Source organism: Epinephelus fuscoguttatus, linkage group LG3 (assembly GCF_011397635.1).
Source record: "Epinephelus fuscoguttatus linkage group LG3, E.fuscoguttatus.final_Chr_v1".
In the NCBI taxonomy this organism is placed as follows: domain Eukaryota; kingdom Metazoa; phylum Chordata; class Actinopteri; order Perciformes; family Serranidae; genus Epinephelus; species Epinephelus fuscoguttatus.
In genome coordinates, this window is record NC_064754.1 from 45460530 (window position 1) to 45487186 (window position 26657).

General features: G+C 41.3%; 1 protein-coding gene across 4 annotated transcripts; it reads left to right on the plus strand.

The window, feature by feature from the left end:
• The first annotated feature begins 1786 nt into the window (after window positions 1-1786).
• Window positions 1787-25743, plus strand: LOC125886531 (uncharacterized). Of its 4 annotated transcripts, XM_049572794.1 has the most exons (10): window positions 1957-2061; window positions 2996-4207; window positions 4698-4795; window positions 5303-5625; window positions 5816-5880; window positions 6666-6823; window positions 6999-7511; window positions 14042-14326; window positions 17423-18918; window positions 22221-25743. In XM_049572794.1, the coding sequence occupies exons 2-10, from the start codon at window positions 3156-3158 to the stop codon at window positions 22902-22904; spliced, it is 4674 nt and encodes a 1557-aa protein (XP_049428751.1). In that variant the 5' UTR covers window positions 1957-2061; window positions 2996-3155; the 3' UTR covers window positions 22905-25743. The 4 variants fall into 4 exon arrangements, with proteins under 4 accessions (XP_049428753.1, XP_049428751.1, XP_049428750.1 ...); XM_049572793.1 differs by lacking the exon at window positions 1957-2061 and having other exon boundaries at window positions 2628-4207; XM_049572796.1 differs by lacking the exons at window positions 2996-4207; window positions 4698-4795 and having other exon boundaries at window positions 1787-2061.
• Window positions 25744-26657: the final 914 nt, after the last annotated feature.

Below are 26657 nucleotides of genomic sequence, written 5' to 3' on the forward strand. Positions count from 1 at the left end.
CTGGATTTGCCTCTTGGCAAAAGTGAGTGAGCAAAGCAATCGTTGAAAGGTTGAAAACAGGCAATTCAATGGAAATTGGGCAGATAACTTTGCCTTTATCTTTTTGCTGTAATCTGATAAATATTATTGTTTTACTCTTGTTTATTAACTGCTCCCCCGACCCTCTGTTATTTTGTAAATGTGCCCTCCCCGGGCAAAGAAAGTTGACTGTCCCTGAGGTAGGCTATGTAAGTGCAATATGGTGTAACAAAACTGTCACTGACAAACAATCTGTTGTTCTTTAAGGGGCAAGTAGCAGATGTCTTAGTTACCTTCTTATATGGTGTAGGAATAATCTTAAAAATGAGTTCCCGAGCATGATTTGTGACTCATGTGATGTGTTTCATTTGCTCTTCATTATCAACACGTTGCTTTAATGCTCTGAGCGATAAAAAACAACACCTTTTTTGTAGCATCCATCTAAGGAGCATAAGAATGCCACATTGGCCTTGGCTGGTGGAAGTCGACCCAAGTCTGATTTAATCAGTCTTAGCGCGTTCACGCAGTGCTTTTGCTGCACTAAATTACAACACATTAGGGATTCATGAGCACTCAAACGTTCGAAAGGCTGACCTGGTACATATCCAACACTAAAAAGAGTGATTCAGAAAGATTTGTTCATTCATTTCGCCCATCACCAGCTAGTGTGAGATTTGCTGTCACATAGTTTACTGAGTTGGCAGATTTAATGTGTATTTTTATATTGGAAAACCGCAAGAGCTCAATGAAAACTTTTACTTGAGAGAGTGAGATAAAGTATTCTGACAATTTTAATTTCTCCTGAAGTTTCTATGAAAATGGTCCACTGTTTTGATAAAGCTTTTGTCCTTCCCCTCCTCTGGTTGTCTAATTTGAATCTCTGCTGTTTGTATGTACAGTGTTGTCTTTAAGTGACCATCAGGTACAGTGGAAGCAGACTAATGTATACAAATGGCTGTACATTATATTTTGGTTAGAGTCCCAGGAACATGACCGACCAGTATTTTGAAATATAGCTACATGTGTCCCACATTTGCTGTTTGTCAGTTTATGTCAATTTAGTTAAACATAAATATATTCAGGATCTAGCATGTAGGGACTTTATCAACTAAAATAATAAAGATATTCAAACTAAACTTTGACTAAGGGCCCCTGTGCAAGACAGTACCTGAAGATTAGATAAAAATGCAGGAGCCACTTTGAAGTCTTTATCACTACAATTAACATTAAAGGGCCATAGTGTGTAATTAATCACAGTACCAAAAACAAATGGAAGTTGGACTTAAACTTTGTGCAGGTCAATTAACAACAAGACCTGGCAACCCTGACTCGTCGCGGGACATTTACGTTGGTCCACAAATAAAGACGTAAAAGCATAGAAATAGAGTGGGCAGAAGATGCACCACAAATTGAATGGCCGTTATCTTGTGTATTTTTTAACGATTGTTTCTATAAAAGCCCCTGAAAGTGTTTGCATTTTCTGTTACCGTTTCTGTTAGTTTTGGTGCCTCTCACAAAATATGATTCGAGGAAGAAATAGTTTTCTATTGTAATAGTACAGTTTTATTTAATGATGTTCACAACCATGCTCTGGTCATGGTGGTATGAATTTGAGCGTCATGTTTTTTTCCACACAGAAAGTTCTCCTCAGCATAAACATACATCCACACTACATTTAAAGTAGTGCATATAGTAATTAGCGCGGTTTTCCACGCGATGTCTTTTCTATCCAGCCTAGTTCTTCCAGCAGTGCTGCAACCAGCGGACAGCTTGCAGAAAAGGCAGAAAGGCACCAGAGAAACATGGATCTTATCACTAAACCCAGAAGCAAATCAATCGTGTGGATGTATTTCGGCTTGAAAGCGGATGAAAAGGGACAACCTTTGAACTCTGGTGAGGCCGTTTGTCGCTTATGTCGAAAAATAGTACTCGCAAAAGGTGGAAATACCACGAATTTAAGAAGTCATCTGAGACGTCGACATCGTGCGGATTTTCTCGAGACCTCTTCTTCCACGACCTTTGGTGCTTCGGCTGAAACTCAAGGTAATTAACCACCTAATTCAGCGCTTTGACTGCAAGAAATATCAATCTTACGAGTGCATCAAAGTCTTGTTGCATTGGCTGATGCATTCCCTTGAAACGGGCCAATAACATTCACAGTGGGGAACTATTGGGGTTTTTACAAAGTTGCATTTAGATAGGAGCAGTTACAGGTGAGAAAATAGTCCCTGCCCCTCGTGGTGTTCTTGTTCATCTGTGCGCACTCGTAGCTAATATATATCCCACGTGGGAGCACAGTGGGTGCTCATGGTATGGTATAAGTTATTATAATGTTAGCAGAATATCCGGACACAGCGATGTGGGTGTGTTTAGTGTGGCACGTCTTTGAATGCAATATTTAATATCAAACATGCATTAGGACAGTATCAAAGAGTTTATATCATCAAGATAATCGAGTACACTCAAGTAACACCGATGAAAAGTTTTTCGGTGAAACTGTGTATTATTTTTTAATAAGAGGTTCTCTAATGTCAGCTCCTTACTTACGTAACATTATTTCCATATCACATTTAGGGAAACTAGTGTTACTTTATGCCATGATACAGTGCTGTTGCAAAATCTTTAGATCACCTAATGTGCTTTTACGCATGCGCAGAAATAATACGACAAATGCGCTGCAGGGGCTGCAAGTGTGTTTTACGGCAGTCTCATAGCGTTGTTGTTGCCATGGTACCATCTAAACAGTATTTCATGTAGCTCATTATAATGAGTTTATAACACCGCTGATAACATGCAGGAATATTTTGTCATTTAAATTATAATTTGGTAGGGGATATGTTGCTGTTGTCCCGCTGTCATGATATGTTGTAATAAATAACAGTTGTGCGGTTGCTGCAATGATAGGGCAGCCGGAGCCGCCATCTTTAGCGTTTACAATCCTTTTGCCAAAACGACTGACCCCGTCTCTTCAATACAGGATGATAATGACTGTGGTATAATCGCCATATAGCACTGGAACCTGACTACTTGAGCGGTATCACTCCGCTTTGTTTACAAGGCCAAATCCTACCGCCTGTGCACGCCTCATTTTACATTTGATACCACACTGACAGCTGATAGAGCTAACAGCTAACATTATGAACGCAGAGCAGGATTCTCGTGACAAACTGGATTTGTTTGAACCTGATGTGAAAACTAAAGAGGAGATCATTCTGAAAGAAGAGGATGAATCACCAGAAGATAATACCACTGACATTTCTAGACATGCAATGGTATCAGACTTGGAGCTGGATGAACTTGAAGACAGCAGAAGTGGAATAAGTAAGGTTACAAAGAAGCAGACCACATGGGCTGTTAATTGCTTCATTGGCTGGTTGGAGGCCCAGAGGCTCCAGGTGGACTTGACTACAGTGGAGAAGGCTGAGCTGAATGGGGTGCTGAGACACTTTTATGGATCAGTACGAAACAGCAAAGGAGAGCTCTATGGGATTGCTAGTTACATTGCTCTGAGAGCAGGACTTAACCGTTTCTTCAAAGAACCTCCTGTCTGCCGTCCTGTGTGCCTAATGAGAGATGTTGAGTTCACCTCAGCCAACAAGGTCTTCTTGGGAGTGCTTAAGAAAATTAGGAAGTCTGGTCGAGACATAACATCACACCATCCGGCGTTGTCTCCTGATGATATCCGCATCCTCAGACACTCCCGTGTGATGGACACCAGTACTCCAAGGGGGCTTCTGAACAAAGTCTGGTTTGATATTCAGGTATATTTCGGCCGCAGAGGGAAGCAGGCCAACAGGAATCTAAAACCAGATTCATTTGTAATCAGGAAAAAGGAGAGAGGACTGAGATATTGCACTTTATCGTTTGGCGATGAGAAGGAACGATGCTCTATGCTTGAGAAGCCAGGCAGTGAATTTTGTCCCATTACTTCTCTTTTAAAGTATCTGCGCAAGCTCCCATCCAATGCCACCGCCCTTTACTTGCAGCCTAAGAAGGATCTTACGGATGAAATGTGGTACAGCCAAGTCCCCCTAGGAGTCAATTATCTGGGATCAATGCTGTCTCGCATGTGTAAAGAAGCCCGCACATCAATCATCTATACCAATCACTGCATCAGAAGCACACCCTTTCACCAGCTGTGTGATGCAGGACTGGAAGGAAGGGAAGTTTTTCCTGTTAGCATGCACAGGTAGGAGTTTATTAGCATGTTGCCATCTTAAAGGGATAGCTTATGTTTTTTATAAGTGGGTTTGTATGGGACACTTATCCATAGTGCATGTGTAACCTACAATAGATGTCAGTCAGCACACCCCTAGTCTGGAGAAACAGGCTGGATTCCAACGTGGAAGCTAAGCAATGTACTGCTGTGGGGGAGTCGGCAACAAAAAGACAGTCAGTTCTGACAGCAAAATTAAGCTGTTATATAGCTCTCTTCAAAGCCAGACTCCACTGAGAAAAATGCATTTTCACATTGCTGAACACAGGAGCTGCTGGTCTACCACTGCTTTGATCAGTTAGTTTGGGTGCACTGATTGACTGACATCTACTGTATTTTATGAACGGTCTATGGAAGTACCCCGTTCTACCCCACTTCAAAAAATCCAAACCATCCCTTCAACTGAATTTACATTTATCCCATTACACCTTCTGAAATGATTTAAATATCATTTTTATAACAGGTCTGAAAGCGCTCTCCAAAGTCACCAGGCGCCTTCTCTTGGGAGCCAGAAGCTGCGTAGCGATATATTGCCAGAGAATGATTCAGCTGGCCCAGCAGGTCTGCGAACCATACAAGTGGGCACCCCTAACAGAAGTTCATTTAAGCACACACATGCTGCACCACTGCTGCTATGGGTTTATTAACACACAGTTTGCGTGAAATGTTCAGATAAATGTCTTCAGGAAGCCTGAAAGACTGAATGTGATGTTGGATACAAGATATTACAGAAACAGACATTTTTGCTTGGTAGGGGAACAAAATAAAATGAATCAAAACAAACTCAAAGCTTCAGCCTTTGCTCTAAATAAAGTGTCAAATGTTGTTTGCTTACTGTGATGGAATCTGTGGAATGTAGTATAGTAACAATCACATTCTAATGCTGTAACATCCTTTAAAGGTTTTGTCTCTGTTTCCTGTGTTCCTTAACTCCATCGTCACTATTTTTTTTAAACCCAAAACAACAGCAGAACAGTAAATGTGCCCCATGAAAGTAAAGCCCTCCTCCGCATTATCAGTAATCTCACCTTAATTCCATATATGACTAATTATTTTTTGCCTTTGCAGGGTTGGATTTAAATCATGAAGAATTCTTTGAGGATTTTCCATTTCTCCAGACTGCATCAAACCAAAACTACATCCCAGACGCTGTGCTGCCACCTGGAGAGCCATGGCTCCACGGCGGCCCCTCCCGGGCAGTGCTGTCCCTGCCCTCCTGCCTGTGCCTGTGTGCAGACATTGGGTCTGGGATTTCTGGTCATGGATCTTCTGGTGAAGAGCAGATGAAAGTGTATGCTAAGTGTCAGCTTCAGAAAGGTGTCATGTTTGGGCCATACTTAGGAGAAATGTGCAGAGGACAAATGCCGACCAACCTCAAATACTCCTGGGCTGTAAGTAGACAGGTTTGAGTTGATGTAATGAGGGGGTTTAAAATCAAGATCATGCTTTTTGTGCTTCGCCTACTTTTAAAATCCCTTTATAATCCAGGATGTAATTTGTGACTTGTGTTGATAACCAGCAGGAATTCCATATACAGTTGATACTAAAAATAGATGACATACACATTGCTCCCACCTCCAGATCAGGGATGATGCTGCTTTTGTCTACGTGGATGCTTCTGATGAAAACAAATCTAACTGGATGAGGTGGGCACTTACTGATTCAAGTCATGTGTCTCTCTGAAAGCAGTTTCCTTTCTCCCTTCAATTTAATATTTTTTATAATACAGTCACTCAGTATGTTTACATGACATTAGAGAAAATTAATTTATTGTGTTAGTCCGACTAAAACCAGACTTTTAAAATACATGTAAACATGTTAGTCTGACTAAAATCGTACTAAATCCAATTTCTCAAAGTCGAATTAACGCACAGAGATAATATGATTGGGAGTCAAATCACTCCTGCATGTAAACAGTCTGTCAGACTGAGCATGCTCCACAGTTTTTGGCCTGGGCTTTGACCCGGAAGTCAAATAGCATTAAATGCATAACAGAAGAAAAAGAAGCCCGTAACAACATGGCGAAATCTACATCCAGAGGACGGATGTGAAGACACAGTTGATGCTGTGTCAGCGGAAACAGTTATATATTTTAAAATACACGAATAGGAGGAAAACACAAACTATCAATTGTTTGGTCTGTGACATAATAGGTCAACTAAAAAAAGGTCCAATACTAACAATCTGAAAGGGGGCATGTCACCATCTATCGTAGCAGAGTCGGACATACTTCAGTCAATAAATCGGTTCCCCTCACGTGCTTGTATTCTGGGACAAAGACAGTGGTGCCAAATAAATGGCCCAGTTGAACTATAACCGTAGCTCCACTTCACTGTGCATGTAAACATACTGAGTCAGAGTGACTGTGTGACAGAGACTCGCTCTGACTTAGCTGGTCACAGTCATGTTACATGCTTGCTCTATGTTACAGGTATGTAACATATACCAACAGTGAGGAGGAACACAACCTTGTCATCTTCCAGTTTTACCGCCACATCTACTACAGGGTTTCCCAGCCCATCCCAGAGGGAGCAGAGCTCAGGGTCTGGATCGGCAGGGATTATGCCACCTTGCTGGGCCTCGGGATGGGTGAGTTCACTCACTGGAGCATGGAATGAAGTGGTAGAAGCAGACTTGCACATCTATATTGGTTTATCACATTAATTTTCATACATTGACTTTCATAGTATCTCTTATTCTGAGAGTCTTAAAACTGTAAATGTAGCTTGCTAAAATGGGCCAACATTTTGTGCATTTGATACAGGTGACAATGTTAAATGTGAATTTGGAGACAAAGAGACAGTTCTGCGCCTTCTGCAAGACATCCAGTTGGTCACCCTCCCAGAGCCCAGCAGCTCTTCCCTTTGGTCAGACCACAGCCAATCACAGAGCCCCATGCCAGTCATCAGTGATGTGACAACAGTGTCAAACCCAGACGCAGCTAGTGATTCAGGCATGATTTCTGGCTCCACCTTCCCCTCTCCCCCCCTGATCTCCTTCCCGTCCCCCAGCTCTCATCCAATGGAAAAGTACGATTTTATGCCTGGAACTGAGAAACTGCTGAGTCACCCCAACGCCACACAGAACAGTCCATGGTACTTTTTTGGTTTCGAGCCGGACCCAACTGGTCGGCCTCTGGACCGGAGCACTCTGGTGTGTAAGCTGTGTGGGGAACATGTGAGCTGTGGAGGAGCAGCGGATCTCCAAAACCACCTGACCAACAAGCACCACATCAGAATCCGTGACGGTAACAAGGATCGGAGTCTTCTGACAATAGGTAACTATTGCTGCCTATTAGGGGTGTCACGATTTCTATTCTAAATCGAAAATCAATGGAAATGAGCTTTTGCTTTCATCGTTCAAAAGCAGCATTGAGTGCAAGTATTTTTTTTCCTCCATCCACACTTACTTGCATGCGTCAGAAGGGAAAAAACAACATTTCAAAGCTGACACAGCATAGCTTACTGATGTACAAGACTAACTGGTGGTTTGCATTTACTGGGGATATGTACGCGTACGTGAGACGGATGTGTCGTAGGAAAGGCCTTTAGGGACCCATTGTCAACTAACTTAGGGAAATATAAAAGAAGGAAAGGTCTTGACGTCAGTGACAATGTTTGAGGAGCCAGAATTGGTATTAGATCTACTGGAGTCAATGGCAAGTCACACTGTAATCATCATATCTTTGTTGTTTTACCTTTGACCTTGTTTTTGATCTCCAAACAGATCATGGCTTTGTCCGTCAGCTGTATCAGCCCCGTGTTTGGTCCAAAATAGCTAACGTTACATCATGATGCATAAACAAATGGGGAAGGACCGACTTGTTATCGCTGAGCAGAATACAGTGATAACCATTTCAGTTTTTAACGGCTCTGATTATTATTCTGGCTGAACTTAATGATTTGGCCTGTCAATTAGGGAAATATCTGCTAAAGTAGGACTTGACTGTATGCAATAATGCCTTGCAGTTTGCCTCAGTGATTTACATTTGTACTAATGTTAGTCATCTAATATTATATAAGTCATATAAGTCATGACAATGATTAAGCTAGAGAGGCTGTAACATTTGCTGTCACTCACTGACATCACAGCTCCCTGTCTTTTTCTTTACACCTTCGCCAGGATTATTGCCAGTGTTGGGCATGTTACTCTCAAAATTATCGCTTAATGACATTTACAGTCCAGATTAATGTAGGTCCACTCAACTGAGATATAGCTGGCTAGCACTGACTAAACAAAGTACAAATGCTAACTTAATTCATTGAGAAGCAAAGTAACAAGTACCAGTAAGTGATGAAAGTTCAGATTTATAATAATTTGGTCACCAGCACCACCACTTAACAATTATAGGAAACATTATCCAACATTAACCCTCCTAAATATTATTAAATATCATTAAAAGTTTAGCTTGGTTAGTAACTGAAAACCAAAAACATGTACTCACTAACAGCACTGTCCTGGTCCAAACAGGGGCTGAGATGCAGCTGATGGACAGCGCCATGATCTGCTTGGAGACCAAAAACCAGAAAAACATATGTGCACATATAGATAAAAATCATCAGTAAGCATCACGTAATGTGTGTTTTCTAATCTGAAGCAAAGATTTAAGGTACAACAACAAAGATATGATGGGTCATAGTGTGATTTGCCATGCCCGCCACATTAACTCCAATAGAACTGACACCGAGATCTGGCTCCTCAAATGCTGTCACTGATGTCATGACCTTTACTTCTTCATGATTTTCCTTGCCACTAGGAAATTAACATTTTAATTTGCCTTGCAATCACATTTTTTGTTGGTGTCTTTTGAAACATTACAATAGGAAAGGTTTGCTGGGACGTTCATTTTGGTCTTGACAGAAATACATGAAAATATTATCTGTATTAATTTTGAAAATATCAATAATTGTCTAGCTACATAAATAACCAAAACTCCCCATGCTGGAGTCAAACTGCTGAACCCCACAATGAGTCCCTATCGTGTTCCATACTGATGCCTTTTAAATCCATAGAGACATGAAGCCAAGACGAGAGCCAGGAAAACTCAATTTCCTAGCGCTAATCTTGTGTCATTGACGTTGGTAAACACTTCACAATAATAAAACCTGAAAGCTTCTTAAATGTGGGCAAACTGTGGCATTACATATTATATTCTTTAGGGTTTCCAAATTATAAGCACCATGCTCAATCAGTCATTGGTAACATTAACAAACAATTAATCAGTTAATTGTAATTTAAAAAAAAAAAAACATAAAAACTTTGCTTATACCAAACAGTGCCTTTTCCCCCCCATTTAAAGCTCACAGCAACACATTGCATATTCTCTGACTGCATCGTATAACTTACAAAACACAAAACACCCCGACGTCAAGTGCAGTGGCCAAACATGTAACTGGCGATCAAAGCGGAAAGATGCAAGCAGTCCATGGAACAAGTAACACAGTCTCTTTCTACCGTTTAAAAAGTTATAGTGAGTAATAGTTTGTATTAACAGCTTGTTTGTACTGTCCTTCAAAGGATAGCACCTCCTTTGTTTGTGCGTGCACACAGTGGAGCCTGACTGATTTATTGGCTGGCTGATGCTAATGGCCAATATGGGGGCCTATCACAGATATATCAGTATCGGCACACATGTTTTACGATATATGCCAATATTATAAAACATTTTTTGGCAGAACATATAATGAAGAAAACAAAGCTTGGGCAGATTAATGGTTGCAATCGCGTAGTTTGTCCAGTAGAAAGCACTTTGACTCCATTGTCTACAATGCTCTTTGTCTCCTCACAGTTAGTTGTCAACTAGTTTGTGAAGTGCATACTGGACAGTAGGGATGAGTAGCAAAACCTGGTATTAAATGCACCCAGGGCTAAATGATTAGAGTCTGAGTGAAACAGAAGTAAGAGCATCTTTAGCCTCTTTACTGTGAAGTTTATCCCAGCGAAACTTAATATATTATCAGGGTACAGTTGCAGTAGGGATTTAAATCAAGTCCTTCGCATTTGATTAGACAGTTCAGTGGAGCTACAGCAGAGTGCTGGTTTAGAGGCACTGGTTCTTCTTTGAGTGAGCTGCTAACTGCTGCCAGCTACTTTTAAATCTCCTGCAGTGGGTCACATGCATCACACATTGTCAAAATGTCACACCCCTGGCGCCAATGATTCTGTCCTGTCGTCTGTCCCCTTTGTACAGGCATTGTTTCAGTGCTTTTACCATCTCCATTCCAACTCAGAGATGAGACAACTCTGTCCCCCCATTCCGCGATCGTACCTTTTACACAGAACAGCGGAGCGGCAAAATGGCGCAATATTCCCACCTTGAACAGGCGGTGTAAAATAGGCTCTGGATTCCAAGGTTCCAAGAATCCTGAATAGAACTGGTTCAAGAACCAGAGGTAATTTGGTGAAAAATTTGTATCAGTGAATAAATTCTAGCCCGCAGCTTGTAACGGTATTTTGGGGAAACAAAAGCCCCTTTTACACTGCCAGATTTTCTGCGAATGTTGGGTCGATTTGCCGGCCAGCTGCGAGCATTTATACACACACAGGCGGAAAAGCAAGTTAGTCATAAGCCCTTTTTAGATAGGAATTGTGCAGGAAAGCCCAGTCAATCTTTTTTCAGCATTGGCAGTATAAAAACAAAATCGGGGAGTGCAGCAAAATGCCACCTACCTACTTTTGTTTATACAGAATGCGCCTTTTTCGGGGCAATGGGGACGTGAGCAAGTAACAAAACGTGTAGCTCAGCGTGTGATGTAAGCAGTAACGTGGGAGTGAAGCTGCGGCTAGTCAGGCGGCGCTAGTCAGACGGCGATTCTTTCGTAAATCGGCCCGTTCTTTACCGTCCCTGTCATCTGACGGTTAATGGCCTCTTCATTTGCGAGGACAAGGAGGGCACGCTATTCCTTGTCTCCCCAGTTGCTCATCTTTACAGTGTCTGTCAGGTTTGTGTTTCCCTCTTGCTACTAGCTGCTCGCTAATTCCTGCTATCAGTTGTTTCCTGTTTATCCACCGCCAGTGGCTCGCACATGCAGCGTCATCAACAGCTCCTCCCACAAGTCTTCAACAGCCCCTCCCGTTGTAGAAGGCCGCCTCAGTCTGTTTAAACTTAAAGGGTTCCGCCGATATGACTATCCTGCGGAAAATCTGGCAGTGTAAAGATGTGTTCACACCGGACGTGTTTTTTTTCCGCTAGCAACAAGTTTACATACAAAGTCAATGCAAACGGGCGATTGAGCGTATATTCGCCCGGGAGAAAAATTGCTCGGGCTCCGAGCAACAGCGACAGAGCGATTTTTCACTCGTCGCTCGAGATGAGAAATCTCAACTGGAGCAGTATTTCGCTGGGTCCTGTCGCTTGCAGCTCAACACTGATTGGCTGCGGTAATCCCATAATCCCGGGGGGTTCTTGACTGTCATGACATGTCGGCTTCATTAAAAGTATAGCTGCAAATTAAAAGCAACAATAGATGTAAAAACACACAGGCACAATACATCTGCGATCAGTTCCCTAATTTAATTTTAACAATTTTTTCAATCTTCTCCAATTTCTCGTTTTATTTTATGGAAGTGATCAATGTAAGTGCACTTGTCCTAGAGCCACCACGACAGTTTTTATAATGCAAATAACTCTGTTTAGATGAAACCTACAAGCTTCTTTTCCTATGACTTTTACTAAAAATGTGTCTTGTATGTTTTCTGAAGCCTTTAAGTTACAAAAATGAAACACACAAGACTTCTGAGCATTTATACCACCGACCGCTGCTGAAAATTGTACATTTTGATACATACAGGTAGGCTATATACATATTGCAAAACTCTGTAAAAGTACACCAAAGCATACATTTTCGTTTCCAAATATTTATTTGAAAATGAAACCATTCATGCTGTCAATAAAAAAACATTTTGTTAATAAGAAAAAAACGAATGTAATCTCAACAGTGACCGAGCCAGCCGGCGGGACTACGGCGCTTGGAGGGGCGCTGTAATCCTGGCGGTCCTAGTGTAAAGCACCCCGGACAGCGCCAATGCATCTATTGCTGTAGCTCAGAGGCTCTGATGCCTGAGTCAGAGCATGTGAGCGGAGTTGGAGCTGGAGCTGCCTCAGCCATAGGTTATTGGTAGGAAGAAAAATGGCTGCTGAAAAAACTCACTGTCAACTGCCTCCAAGCGCCGCAACGATCTGCCAGACCATCATATGTAATTTTTTTTTTTTTTTTGCTGCTGCTGCGCCATGTCTCCAGTTGAAAGTGGCGATTTGCTGAATACATTCTACAATAATAAATTAGATTAACTTTTGGTCTATAATATTGTTGGCTATATTATGCATTTATGAAAAAAAAACCTTAAGAATAAAAGAAATAAACACCAAAATAATTAGTGGAAACTTTTTTTTATTGATACTCCTCCTCTCTGACATACTAACACACACGCACACGCACACTGAGCACGCGACTGAATGAATGAATGAACATTGGAAGCAGTTCAGCCGCAGTCCCACTGGCTGGCGTGGTCACAGTTGAGATTCGTTTTTTATTATTAACAAAATGGTTTTTTATTGACCATATGAATGGTTTCGTTTTCAAATAAATATTTGGAAACGAAAATGTATGCTTTGGTGTACTTCTACAGAGTTTAGCAATATGTATAGCTACCTGTATGTATCAAAATGTATAATTCTCAGCCGCTGCCGCGGTCAGAGGTATAAATGCTCAGACAGATGTATTGTCTCTGTGTGTTTTTACATCTATTGTTGCTTTTAATTTGCAGCTATAGCCTACTTTTAATGAAGCTGACATGTCATGACAGTCAAGCACACCCCCCCCCCCCCAAAATTACCCTGATTGCTTCAATGACGTCATCAAAGCGAAAAAGCGAGTCTTTTGATTTCTGTCATATTGACGAGCGATTACAACTGAGCGATGAAGCGATATCAAAGTGGCGAACCAAGCGACAGCGAAAAAACAACACAGGTCTGGTGTGAACACACCTTAACAGGGGCTATATTGGAGGAACCCTTTAAGTTTAAACAGACCAAGGCGACCTTCCACAACGGGAGGGGCTGTTGATGACAGCAAACAGCTGATAGCAGGAATTAGCGAGCAGCTAGTAGCAAGAGGGAAGCGCAAACCTGACAGACACTGTAAAGATGAGCAAATGTGGAGACAAGGAATTACGCACCGTCCTCGCAAACGAAGAGGCCATTAACTGTCAGATGACGGGGACCGTAAAGAACGGGCCGATTTACAAGAGAATCACCGCCTGACAAGCCGCGGCTTCCCTCCCACGTCACTGTTTACGTCACACGCTGAGCTACACGTTTTGTTACTTGCTCACGCCCCCATTGACCCGAAAAAAGCGCATTCTGTATAAACAAAAAAGGGCTAAAGTCACACTGACGTAGCATGTTGTTGCTAACTAGCTAACGTAATCACATTGATTGATAGATGGATATATATATATATGGAGATATATATATATATATATATATATATATATAATCATATTTTGTTTTATAGAAAGAAGATATAATTGGATTTTGATTTTAAAAAAATATGAAGAAAAAATGATTTGGAACTGAAACAAATGCTTAATTTCTAATGCCACCTTTTGGTATTTCTATTCTTATTCATGTCCCACAATAATGATGTTTTTGAGTTCAAATTTGAGTCCATTTGGGGGCTTTTCCAAACAAATGTTGAAGTATATGATTGTGTGCGATTAAATCAGCATATATATATATATATATATTTCTGCCACCCCTTAAAGTGTCCATGCAACCCTCTTGCCACCCCATGAATATTTCTCTAGATCCGCCCCTGGTTGGAGATGATGGAGAAACAACAGAACTGGAAAATCCTCCTGCTTCCCTGAGGTCACCTGTGTGGGAATATTTTGCCTTCCCCGTGAGTTATGTAAACAACAAACGCGTCGTTGACAGAAAAACTACAGTTTGTAGGCTATGCTACACGCAGATACCATACGCCACCTCAGGCAACACGACGAATATGGCGGGACATATTCGCAGGCATCATAAACAAATAGATTTGACTGGGAAAAGACCGACAGACACCGGGATCTGGTGGCCTTTGACAGGTGAGGAAAGTCAAGCTGTTGATTTAAAGTACCCTTCTGCCATCTAGTGGCTCTCCGTTTTCTTTTGGTGTTTTTGTTTAACAATTTCTTCCCAATTGAATGGGTAAATAAGTTCTTAAGTTTACATTTTAAATCAGTGATTTAAATTTGACCGTATGGCCTTGGTGTGGTACAAAAAAGTATGATTATATCGCACTTGGTGACATGTAGCCTATCTTTTTAAGGAAGCATGTGATGATGTAAATTACAGTTATCAGGGTACAAAACCAATGATGGATTATTCTTTACAAATCAAGATTTGATAGTCTAACAATGACATAGCCGTCAGTGCTGGAAAAAATCAATCATCAAGTCAAATCAATTTTTTTTTAAATGCTTGAAGTTATTTAAATCAAATGCAGAGGTGTAAAGAAGTCACCGCTTTCATTGTGGTAATCTAGGTGTAATGTGACGTCATATCAGTTTTCAAGAAAAACAAAGCCAAAGAGAGAAAGCGTTGAGCAGTGGATGGTCCAAGGACACTGGCTGCTTCAGCTGCTTGAAGAGCAACTCGACTTTATCCAGCTCAGTGCAAACTCCTGGCTGGATCAGGAAACTTTCTGTTGCTGGTGTTACACAGGTTAGACCCAGTCCACTGCGACCCCGGGTGAGGGGTTTTTGCTCGCTGAACTCAATTTGCTACAGCTGCTGCAGATGGTCTGTCTCAGGAGTTTCTGCCTGCTCTCCTCCCGGTGAATTGTCTCCTAGCAACATGAAGTAAGGCAGAGGGACCGAGGGGTGTGCTTAAGTTAGCCAGCTAATTCTTTTCTGATGCTGAGTTCAATTTGCTACGTGCAGCTCTACAATAAAATAAGTTTTTACCCATTTTTAATATAAAAAAAAACACGATACAAATTCAATATGTGGCAACCATTGTTGATATTGAGATAGAGAGACAGAGAGACAGAGCCAGAGAGAGTGTATGATGCTTCGGTTTAGTGTTAAAAAGGTAAATAGAAATCACACTGAATTTTAATATCCAATTGCAATATTTTTTGAATTTCAAAACATATCAAATCGGCACCCAAATCACAACAATATCAAACTGTGAGATAAGCATATTGTCCCAGCCCTAAACCGTGACCCCAAAATCATATTAAATTGTGGATCTGAAGAATCGTGACACCCCTGCACACAAAAAGGACATGGCTACATGAGGCTGATGGGAATGTCATTTGTCTCCAAAGTATTTGGCCTTATGGCATGATAATTGGACTTCATGTAAAGTCAGAGGATCACCAAAGTTAAAAGGATTCGTCCCGTGAGAGACGTGAATGTGTGTACCAAATTTCATCGTGGCACTAGAGGAAAAGTCAGATCACCAATATCATGAGGGTACATCACCTTGGAACCAAATGAAATTTCCTGACATTCCATTATATAATTGAGATTTATGGTTTTTAGTGACATGTCTTTTCAACCTTTTGGTGATTCTACAGAAAAAGTCAGAGGATTACCAAAGTCACTGGGATACAATAACCATGAATGTCAATGTCAATCCATCATCCAGATGCAAAAATATTTCACCAGGTAATGCTAGTGGCACTAGAGGAAAGCTAGGACATCATCAAAGCCAGTAGAGCTCATCACCTGGGGAGCGTAATTTTTTTTAATAAATGTCTTAGCAATTCATTCAATAGCTGTTGACATTTTTCAGTCTGGACCAACCAACTAACTGACCAGTGCTGCTATAGAGAGTGCTACTGAGCCATGTCGCCAGCATGGCTAAAAGTAATCAGAATTTTCCTTTTCCTGCCCTTTTGCTGTTATTATGTCTGGTCAAAAAGTAATTCAAACGATATGGGGGCTTATCATCTATCACAGATTCAGGCCCTGATCAGACAGAGCGAGCTTTAGCACCCTTGAGCAACTTTTTGTTATGGTTTTCAGGCGTTTTGTTTGAAGCGTTTTGCTCGCTGTTTTTTGTGTAGCTGAGTCCCAGCAAGCATTTTTTGGTTTAAAAAACGTCTAATAGCCGTCTACATGAAGACCTGACGTCTAGGCTAAATCACGGCTGAATTTGGGCTGTCAGTGAAAATTTGGTAGACATCTAACCATAGCCAAAGTGTAGACGTCATCAATTATACGGTTATGTAGAGACCATGTCCAAAAAATGGAGATAAACATATTTTAATTACTGTTGACTCTCCATACATGATTGAATATCATACCGCACGCCATCTGCAATGGCGAAAATTACATTTAATCAATTTCAAAATTAAATTGGCAAGATTTGGGTTACATGTAGCTAGACTAAATTGGAGCTAAATATAGCCAATACGTTTAAATCACCACTATTGCTTGCTGGGGTGCCTCGATTTTTCAGCTCTATGCCACTTACATTTTTATAGCAGTTTTCTTAACAATACGTTGAAAAAAACATCAACTCAGAGTTGAAAAGCACCAACGTCCCAGGCGTTTTTTTACCATTGTCCAGTCAGATAAATTGAAAGCTACGCCTTCTGTAGTGATGATGATAAATAGTTGCCTACGTGGCTAAGCTCATTTTTACCACCATCAGAGGAAAGCTTCAAAAAATAGCTGAATAAATTGTAGCCTCAACTACTTTCTTACATTTCACTTATTAGGCCTGAGTATTGTCAGCAGACAAGTCAAACTCACCCTGATTCATCCTACAGTAAGCCTTGTTCCAACCATCATCCAGGCAAAGCACCCAAACCAGCTAGTGGTACTCCCTGTGATTTCTCCTCGTCCTGAGGGTCTCATATACCCACACAGGTCTCTATTTACTGGTGTCCAGTCCCCAAGTGCCCTCTGTCTGTCTATTTTTTCTATGCAGATTTGTGAGTCCAGTTCACAGTAATATAGTGGTTAAACGAAGGACAGGTGATGAAGTGGTTGCCTAGAGCACTTTTTTTTTTTTCTTTTTTTTTTTAAAAAAAGGAAAAGCGCTCTGTCTGATCAATGCCTTAACCTGTAAACTGAGATCTGGTGTATTTCAAGATTTATCTACTGCTTGAAAAGGCTTTGTAAAAATGTGTTGTCAAACTGTTAAAGCTTATTTTCTGATTGAAGATTTGTTCTTCTTCACAAAAGGTCAACAACGCTTACAGCCAGTGATGGTTAACAGTGGTCTGGTCAGTACACTCCCCATGATACTGTCTTCTCATGTGACTGATGCCATCACCAACTTTCTCATCATGGATCTTCAGCCCCCAGCTCTGGTAGAAGGGCGTGGCTTCAAACACCTGATCCAAACCCTCCTGCCCTCCCACAAGGAACTGCCTTCACCCAGTCAGCTAGAGAACCTCCTGAAAGAACATCACACCAGAGGCAAGATGAGCCTTGCGCAGCTGCTGAGGAGGAAAGTGGGAAGCAGTGAGAACGAGGAGATATCTGACCACACTGCTCCCCTCGAGTTTGAGCCAAGAAGACGTGGGCGACCTCCCAGCCATCTGAAGGAGGTTCCACACTTTGTCACTTTAAGTGTGGATGTATGGTTCCACAACTGGCAGGGCAACACTGAGAGGTACCTTACCCTCTGGGCACATTACATAGACTGTAATTTTAGATTTCAGAATGTGGCTTTGGCAACCCAAAGACTGATGGAGAGTGGAGTGAAAGACTACAGCCTTCGAGCAATGGAGGCTCAAGTGAAAGTGATGGCCCAGGAGTGGGGAATTTCCCAACCTAATCTGGTCTTGCTGGGAGGGGAGGGAAGGAACAAAATGAGGCTGGGGCCAATAAGGAGCGAGAAAGGTGGAGAGGCTGCAGGAAGCGTACCTCACCCAAACTCAACAACATTTCTTGAGAGGGAGGACTGTGTGTCTCCAGAGGAACCACATGGCTTGGAGCACGGCCATACTAGCGAAGGACCACCATCTGTGCCATGTTTCTTCAGTGCTGTGCAAGGCTGCATTGAGGAAGTGATGTTACACTCTGTCATCTTCAAGACCCTTAGCCAATTCCAAGGTATTCTCACGACCCTGTTCCTGCCAACTGCTCAAAACAAAGGCTCGTATCAGCACCACGCCCACAGTCTGTTGCAGACCCTGACGAAACAAGAACAGGCAGAGCTGAAGTCATGGGCTCACAGCTGCCCAACATGGAATAAGCTGTACCCTCAACTGAGCATACTCATTAAATATAAAAGCCTTTTCTGTGAGCTTATGAAAGAGATTAAAGGTGAGGGCTTGTCTAAAGAAGACATTACTTCAGAATCCAGTTCATCTGGCAGCTGCCACGCAAACTCCACCTCCAGCGCATCCTCAGCAAGTGTCACAACATTGCGATCAGAATGGAAGGTTCTGGAGGAGCTGTGTTTGGTCCTCAAACCTCTGGACGTGGCATGTCGAACTCTTGCCAAAGAGGCATTCCCTCGTCTGTCTCTCATCAAGCCAATTCTCACTGGCCTGCTCTCCCGCCATCTCATGACGCGACCAGGAGATTCGTCATCCATCATGAAGGAAGTGAAGAGGATGATGAGGCGGAAGTTGGCGAGCTGTTACGACAACCCTGTTGTCAACAGGGCTCTAAGTGTGGCTTGTTCCCTCGATCCCCAGTTCCATGGGCTTGGGTTCATGGAGGACAAGGTGAGTTGTAAAGTAAAGATGCATTGACTTTGCACTAAACACTGCACTTCTTGGTTATTGCGACCCCTGTCAAACTTTCTGTTCTTGCAAGGCTCATATGCAATTTACAGTAATAACAAGGGCAGACTAGATGTTCAAAAGCTTTTTTGTCATACACACAACAGTTACGGTGACGCGGTCATTGGTAACGAAAGTCTTTATTCTCAAGCTCCCTCTAACGATGCTCATAAAACATGTCTAAAAAAATCATGCAATTAAAATGAGAAACTAGGACTTAAGACAAAGTTTATATAGGCATATAAAATAAAATATAATATATAGTGATGCGGTAGACTGGTGTACAGCAGTTAAAATGAATGAACTGCAAGGTAGTGCAGTAATGTAGTAAATGTATGTGTAATGACAACCAGTTACGGACATATATATACATAGATGTATGTGTGTGTGTATCAGGCCTGGAATTTCGTCATTTTAGGGGCAAGGCCACATGGCCTTTCGTGTTGTCAATTTTTTGAGGGCACAAAGGCAGCAAGGCCATAAAATAAAACAATGATTTTAAGTCCACGTCCATAATGAATTTAATTTAAGGACTAAGGAAGTATAACTATCTGTGAAATGAATAAATAAAACAAGCTCAAACAAACAAGAAATGTTTAACTTTTAATTAATTCATGCATTTAATTATTTGCATAAAGGCCCAGTCCTATGCCAGATATCTCTCTGGCTGCAAACACAAGCCAATAGTCCTGATGATGGCGCTACAGCAAGCATCTAAAGTTTAAAACCTTGAAAATTCATAACAAATCAAGCATATGTGGTACAGCTTCACAACTTTCATCAAACTATAGCCCCAATACTGAAAAAACATTTGTACATTTAAACCTATTAAAAATTATGAAGTTCATTACTGTTTTTTTTTTTTTTTTTCCAAAATCTGTAAAATTATTAAACCTATCTCCTCCCACAATTTTTACTCAATTGACACCAAACTTGCTACAGAGCATCTTCAGACTGTACTCTGTTATAAAAAATTGAGCCTATAGTGCATCAAGGTGTTTGAATATAAACAGGGGTAAATGAATGAAAGTAAATGTTACTGTTGTAATGAAGCTGGCCACCAGTGTTCACCTACCTGGCTTAAAAACTTGACAGCAAGCTAGCAAGCATTTGTTGACGTTAATGTTACAGGCTATGGTCGGCACGTTAAACACTGGGTCAGCGTTGTAGCGATATACTGTACAAGCAATGCGTATTGTGTAAATTTAACATTAACTCTATGTTGAAATTCCTATCTTATTCATTCGCTAATTTATCACTGTCTTACCTCAGCTCCAGCGACTTTTTCCCTCTCTTCAGTCTCAGACCCAATGTCACAGCCTCGCAGACGTGGACACACAGGGGTGGGGGTGGGGGAGGCGTTTGATGAAGTCTCCTGGTTGGCCGGTGACAGATTTTGTGTCAAACTGTCGTTATAGCCCGTCCAAGCGTTTCATGCCAGGCTCGAATCAAACCCACCACCTGTGATGTACGCATTGTCTCATTTGATTTGTGTGTGTGTGTGTGTGTGTGTGTGTGTGTGTGTGTGTGTGTCTATATATACAGTACAGGCCAAAAGTTTGGACACACCTTCTCATTCAATGCGTTTTCTTTATTTTCATGACTGTTTACATTGTAGATTCTCACTGAAGGCATCAAAACTATGAATGAACACATGTGGAGTTATGTACTTAACAAAAAAAGGTGAAATAACTGAAAACATGTTTTATATTCTAGTTTCTTCAAAATAGCCACCCTTTGCTCTGATTACTGCTTTGCACACTCTTGGCATTCTCTCCATGAGCTTCAAGAGGTAGTCACCTGAAATGGTTTTCCAACAGTCTTGAAGGAGTTCCCAGAGGTGTTTAGCACTTGTTGGCCCCTTTGCCTTCACTCTGCGGTCCAGCTCACCCCAAACCATCTCAATTGGGTTCAGGTCCGGTGACTGTGGAGGCCAAGTCATCTGCCGCAGCACTCCATCACTCTCCTTCTTGGTCAAATAGCCCTTACACAGCCTGGAGGTGTGTTTGGGGTCATTGTCCTGTTGAAAAATAAATGATCGTCCAACTAAACGCAAACCGGATGGGATGGCATGTCGCTGCAGGATGCTGTGGTAGCCATGCTGGTTCAGTGTGCCTTCAATTTTGAATAAATCCCCAACAGTGTCACCAGCAAAACACCCCCACACCATCACACCTCCTCCTCCATGCTTTACAGTGGGAACCAGGCATGTGGAATCCATCCGTTCACCTTTTCTGCGTCTCACAAAGACACGGCGGTTGGAACCAAAGATCTCAAATTTGGACTCATCAGACCAAAGCACAGATTTCCACTGGTCTAATGTCCATTCCTTGTGTTTCTTGGCCCAAACAAATCTCTTCTGCTTGTTGCCTCTCCTTAGCAGTGGTTTCCTAGCAGCTATTTGACCATGAAGGCCTGATTGGCGCAGTCTCCTCTTAACAGTTGTTCTAGAGATGGGTCTGCTGCTAGAACTCTGTGTGGCATTCATCTGGTCTCTGATCTGAGCTGCTGTTAACTTGCGATTTCTGAGGCTGGTGACTCGGATGAACTTATCCTCAGAAGCAGAGGTGACTCTTGGTCTTCCTTTCCTGGGTCGGTCCTCATGTGTGCCAGTTTTGTTGTAGCGCTTGATGGTTTTTGCGACTCCACTTGGGGACACATTTAAAGTTTTTGCAATTTTCCGGACTGACTGACCTTCATTTCTTAAAGTAATGATGGCCACTCGTTTTTCTTTAGTTAGCTGATTGGTTCTTGCCATAATATCAATTTTAACAGTTGTCCAATAGGGCTGTCGGCTGTGTATTAACCTGACTTCTGCACAACACAACTGATGGTCCCAACCCCATTGATAAAGCAAGAAATTCCACTAATTAACCCTGATAAGGCACACCTGTGAAGTGGAAACCATTTCAGGTGACTACCTCTTGAAGCTCATGGAGAGAATGCCAAGAGTGTGCAAAGCAGTAATCAGAGCAAAGAGTGGCTATTTTGAAGAAACTAGAATATAAAACATGTTTTCAGTTATTTCACCTTTTTTTGTTAAGTATATAACTCCACATGTGTTCATTCATAGTTTTGATGCCTTCAGTGAGAATCTACAATGTAAATAGTCATGAAAATAAAGAAAACGCATTGAATGAGAAGGTGTGTCCAAACTTTTGGCATGTACTGTATATATATGTATATAATAGTGATCATGTGTAAAGCAAAGGATACTCAATCTTTTTGATGTGATACTCTTTAAGGAGCAGACAGCCACTTTTGATTGGCTGAAGAAAGAGGCCGTCAGGATTGTGAAGGAGGACACAAGGAGAAGCCAAGCAAAGAAGCAAGGCCAGAACAAGAGAAGCCCCTCACCTGGGTCACCTGACTCAGACAGTGAGTTCCTACGAAGGAGTAAGCGCCTCAAAGAATCCCGCCCAATCAACTTCAGAGAGATAGAATGTGAAGATGATGATGAAGAGAGTGATGCAGGGGATGCTGATGAGAGTGATGTTGCAGATCCAGGCGCTCAGGGGGGACTCTCAGGTATGGAGTTCCTCCTGGGAGACTTGTTTTGCTCTGCCCCCAAGAGCAGGCAGAGCTCCGTGGAGGAGTCTATAGACATGGAGATGTCTGTCTTCAGAGCCGACAAGGGGGCTTCACTGGGAGTGGAGCCCCTGCAGTGGTGGAGGACGAAGGCAGTGCAGTTTCCACTGTTGGCCACAGTGGCACGGGCCTACCTGGCTGCCCCGGCAGTGGCAGGTAGCGCTGCACAGGACTTTGTGCAGGAAGGGGCGGGAACCACGCACAGGAAGAGAGCCAACATTCCACCAGAGAGTTTGGACTCAATCTTGTTTCTGCATCACAACCACATGTCCACCATTGAGAGTGGGCAGACCACTGTTAGGAACGACGAAAAGAACAGTGGGATTGAAAAGGTCCCATAAACACGCTGAAAACTCTGAATTTAACCCTCTGAGTAACTCTTACCCTCTTTCTTTGGCAAATTTAAGGTTTAAATGTAACTTTAAAGTAGAGCTGGGCAATATAACAACTATGTACAATTGATATATTTTCAAGCAAGATATAGATTTAGTCAATACCTTTTATATTGTTGCATAAGTTGCATTACCATTACCATTACCACCGCATACCATTTTGCATCTATCCTCTCTCACACTCTGCTCACAGCTCTAGCACAGTTCTCCAGCAACACTGAGAGACACAGAGCTGCTCCTCTGTTAAATCTGTCTGTTAATTAGTCTAGAGTGCCACATCTATGTGTTGCACGTGCTATGCTAACTCAGTCTGTGAGATGAATGAAATAACCACAGTAGCACATGGACAGTACTATGGGCCTTTTTCTCTGCCACTTTTGGCCATGCCGAATCAAGCCATGGAGCACTGCTTTGCATTCCATTATCAGTTTAGACTGTCCCAGAGATGGCCCTTCTCCTCGGGAGCAGATCCAAAAGCCGGGCCGCCTGCCCTCAAGCGGGTAGAGAACCCCTGACAGCCCCCCTTTCTCCTCCTCAAATAAGCCCTATGTGCTGTGAGATTCTACTCCCCTTTGTCTGCAGGAGACCGTTTTTAAAAGTCTCTGTGTGTTCAGCTCTCAGAACTTCTGTAGCTTGTAACTGAATCTCTGTGGTTTGGAGTTTAGTCTCTCTCCAGCATCCTGTTTTTACTTCAGATATCTGCTGTATTTTACTGTTTCATGTTCACAATCAGCCCTATTAGAAGATGTGTGAAGTTGCTGCTGTAAACTCAGCATTTCCTTATTTTGCCACTTCACAATAAAAGTTTTTATATGACAAAATAATGGGGGACTTTAATTGTGAAGAATCTAGAGGAAATGAAGAGTTTATTAGCAAATTAGCAGAATTTTGTTAGCAGCTTTTCTTCAATAAAGGCAAGTCTAATAACACAGCAGGGAGGAAAGTGAAACAGCCGCAGAAACAGCTGCAGTGAGATAGTTCGATGAAGAGCTGTAGACAACAGGTTCTTACTGAGCCTCTGCGAACAGCTCACCTCCAACAGGTAAACTTCTTTTACCTGCCCTGTTGTGGAAAAACACATACAGCAAAAATAACAGGAAACTTCAGCCGTGGATCAGCTTGCAGCTGAACATGTAGCCTATTTGGAGAAAACACTGAGATATATATCGTGTATCGCCATTCAGCCTGACAATACAGAGATGTGAATTTTTTTGCCCATATCACCCAGCTCTACTTTAAAGGGTCAGTGTGTAAGATTTATGGGGTTTTACTGGAAACTAGTGGTGAGGGTTGTGGATTGCAACCAGCTGAACGTTTCTTGGTTAGAATTCCTTCAGTGTTCAGGAGGTTTTTAGTGGGAGCTGAATTACCCACAGAAGTCTCTTACTCTCCAAAACAAACAGGACAATTATTAAAACTGGTAAAAACACTGAATAAAGCAGTGTCATGTTACAGATCAGTGTTTGTCCAGCACTGTCTGCTAATGTGTGCTCATGTTTTTTCTTTTGATAACTTAAGAGCAAGACATTCAGGGGATTTTTACTGGGATGCGAATTATCCCAAAACATGATGGTGCAACATGGCGATCTCGATAAACAAGGACCTGCTCCCTTTGTAGATGTAAATGGCTCATTCAAGGGTAACGGAAACACTACAATTCTATAGTTTGGACTGTTAATACATCTAATTTACATTTAAATTGTATTAAGTACCTTGTAGCGCCTCGTGCCTTACCTCCTTTGGATACAATTATATCCTCAATGTTAATTTCTAAGATATATAACTGTGATTCTAAGTGTGTAGATTGTCTGTCATAACATAGATTAAAGTCCCCCATTATGTAAAAGGGCGACCATGTGCCTTTAGTTTTGCATTTATACATATTTTTGGCTTTATGAATCAGTCAGGGTTTCCCACACATACATTTATTTGTGGCAGCCTGCCATGATGGAAACATCTGCCACCACATTTTCATTTTCTAGTTTTGGAGCTGGGCCATTCATTAGGTGCGCTGTTGGAATATACTGCTTGGTTATTCATTGCACAGCATTCTCAGAGCAAAGCGTGTACAAAGTTAGTCATTGTCAGGTAACACCGCACATAGATTCAAATTCTGTGGGAAACTTTATATAAGGATATAATGAATGATGACTCCAAAGACCTTTTTTTTTTTTTAGTTTTTCAGTAAATTGGTAATAGAACTTAAATTATGGTTCAAGTGATCATGAAAGAGATTTGAAGAAGGAAAACCTGTCACATATATAGAACATTGTTAGCTATTAGTCTGAGTTTTAGAGAAACATTGTTTACTCTCTGTTACTGCTGTATTTCTAAATGTAATTTGTTTCATGTGTAGTGAAACTTTTTTTTTTTTTTTTACAAAACATTAACATAGTATGATGACATTTTTTTCAGCAATACATTGGACACTGTTAACAATGGATGAAGCTTTTAGCTAAGTGTATGTCTTGTCTTAGAGTGATGTATGAACTCTTTGCATATTCACATACGTGCAGAATAACTGTTTTTTTTTTGTTTGTTTGTTTTAGGTGTCTCACTGTAATTTTTGAAAATAAATTCTATAACCATATAAGTCATGAATCAACACTATAAATATAACACACAGTTCAGTTGTATTACTTGTACAGTGTGTAGTGTGCTGTGGTTAATACAAAGACCTGCCGTTTCAAATACTCGATTCTGGTTGGTGAATTGTGGCATTCTACGGTCTGTAATATCTGAGTAACATACCGTTGCTATGGACGTAGTTCTGATCATACACACTTCGGAGACAATAAAATCATCTTGAAATCAAAAATCAATTTTAAATCAATATTTATTTTCAAATTTTTGTTTTCTTTAGCATGTAGCTGTGTGAAAAATTGGATAATGTCCAGTGAGCACATCGTTATTGCATAAACCCCTTCAGGGTGATGCAAGACCCTTCTTCTTCATGCTGGGGTCCTGCATCACTGTGTCAGGGTTTATTTTGCAATAATGATCCACTCGCTGTGCACCCCTCCTAACATACACATCTATACAATATATACTGTAAACACCAAAGTGCTCACTCAACTTAAAATTGTTTTGGAAACAGCTTGCACTCAAAACTTTTAGTTTAGTACAATACAGTAACATAAAAGTTTTGAATACACTAGACACATAAGTTAATGTGTCACATGACCCTTGTCTGACAGGAATTTTGTGTCAGTTTAACATAACTTTATGTTGTCATTAGAGCATGTAAATCTATGTCATATGACCATAATAAGTACATATCACATAAGATTTTTTAAAAACTTCATTGAACTTATAAATACAGTGGTGGAAAAAAGTTTTCGGACACCCCATGCATTTGTGAAATATTGCATTAAGAATCACTCTTAGGTCTTCAAGTGCAATTTCTTTTAGTACAGTCACAGCCAAAATACTAAATAAATCCTAAAAAAGCCATTAAAAACTTAAAATTGATTGGTTCCATAAAAAATACATAAGAAATTTTGAGTATTAGGTCATTTTGGTACCAGTGATGAGGGTCGTTCTTTTTATTAAAAGACACAATTTTTGTTGCCAAGCTTCGTGTCTACATAAAGCCAGCACATTTGAAAGTTCTTCAGACACAAAAATGGCTAAAACAAGGAACCTAACGCAGGAAACACGCCTGAAGATAAAGATTCTCAGCCAGGAAGGGTACAGCTGCCG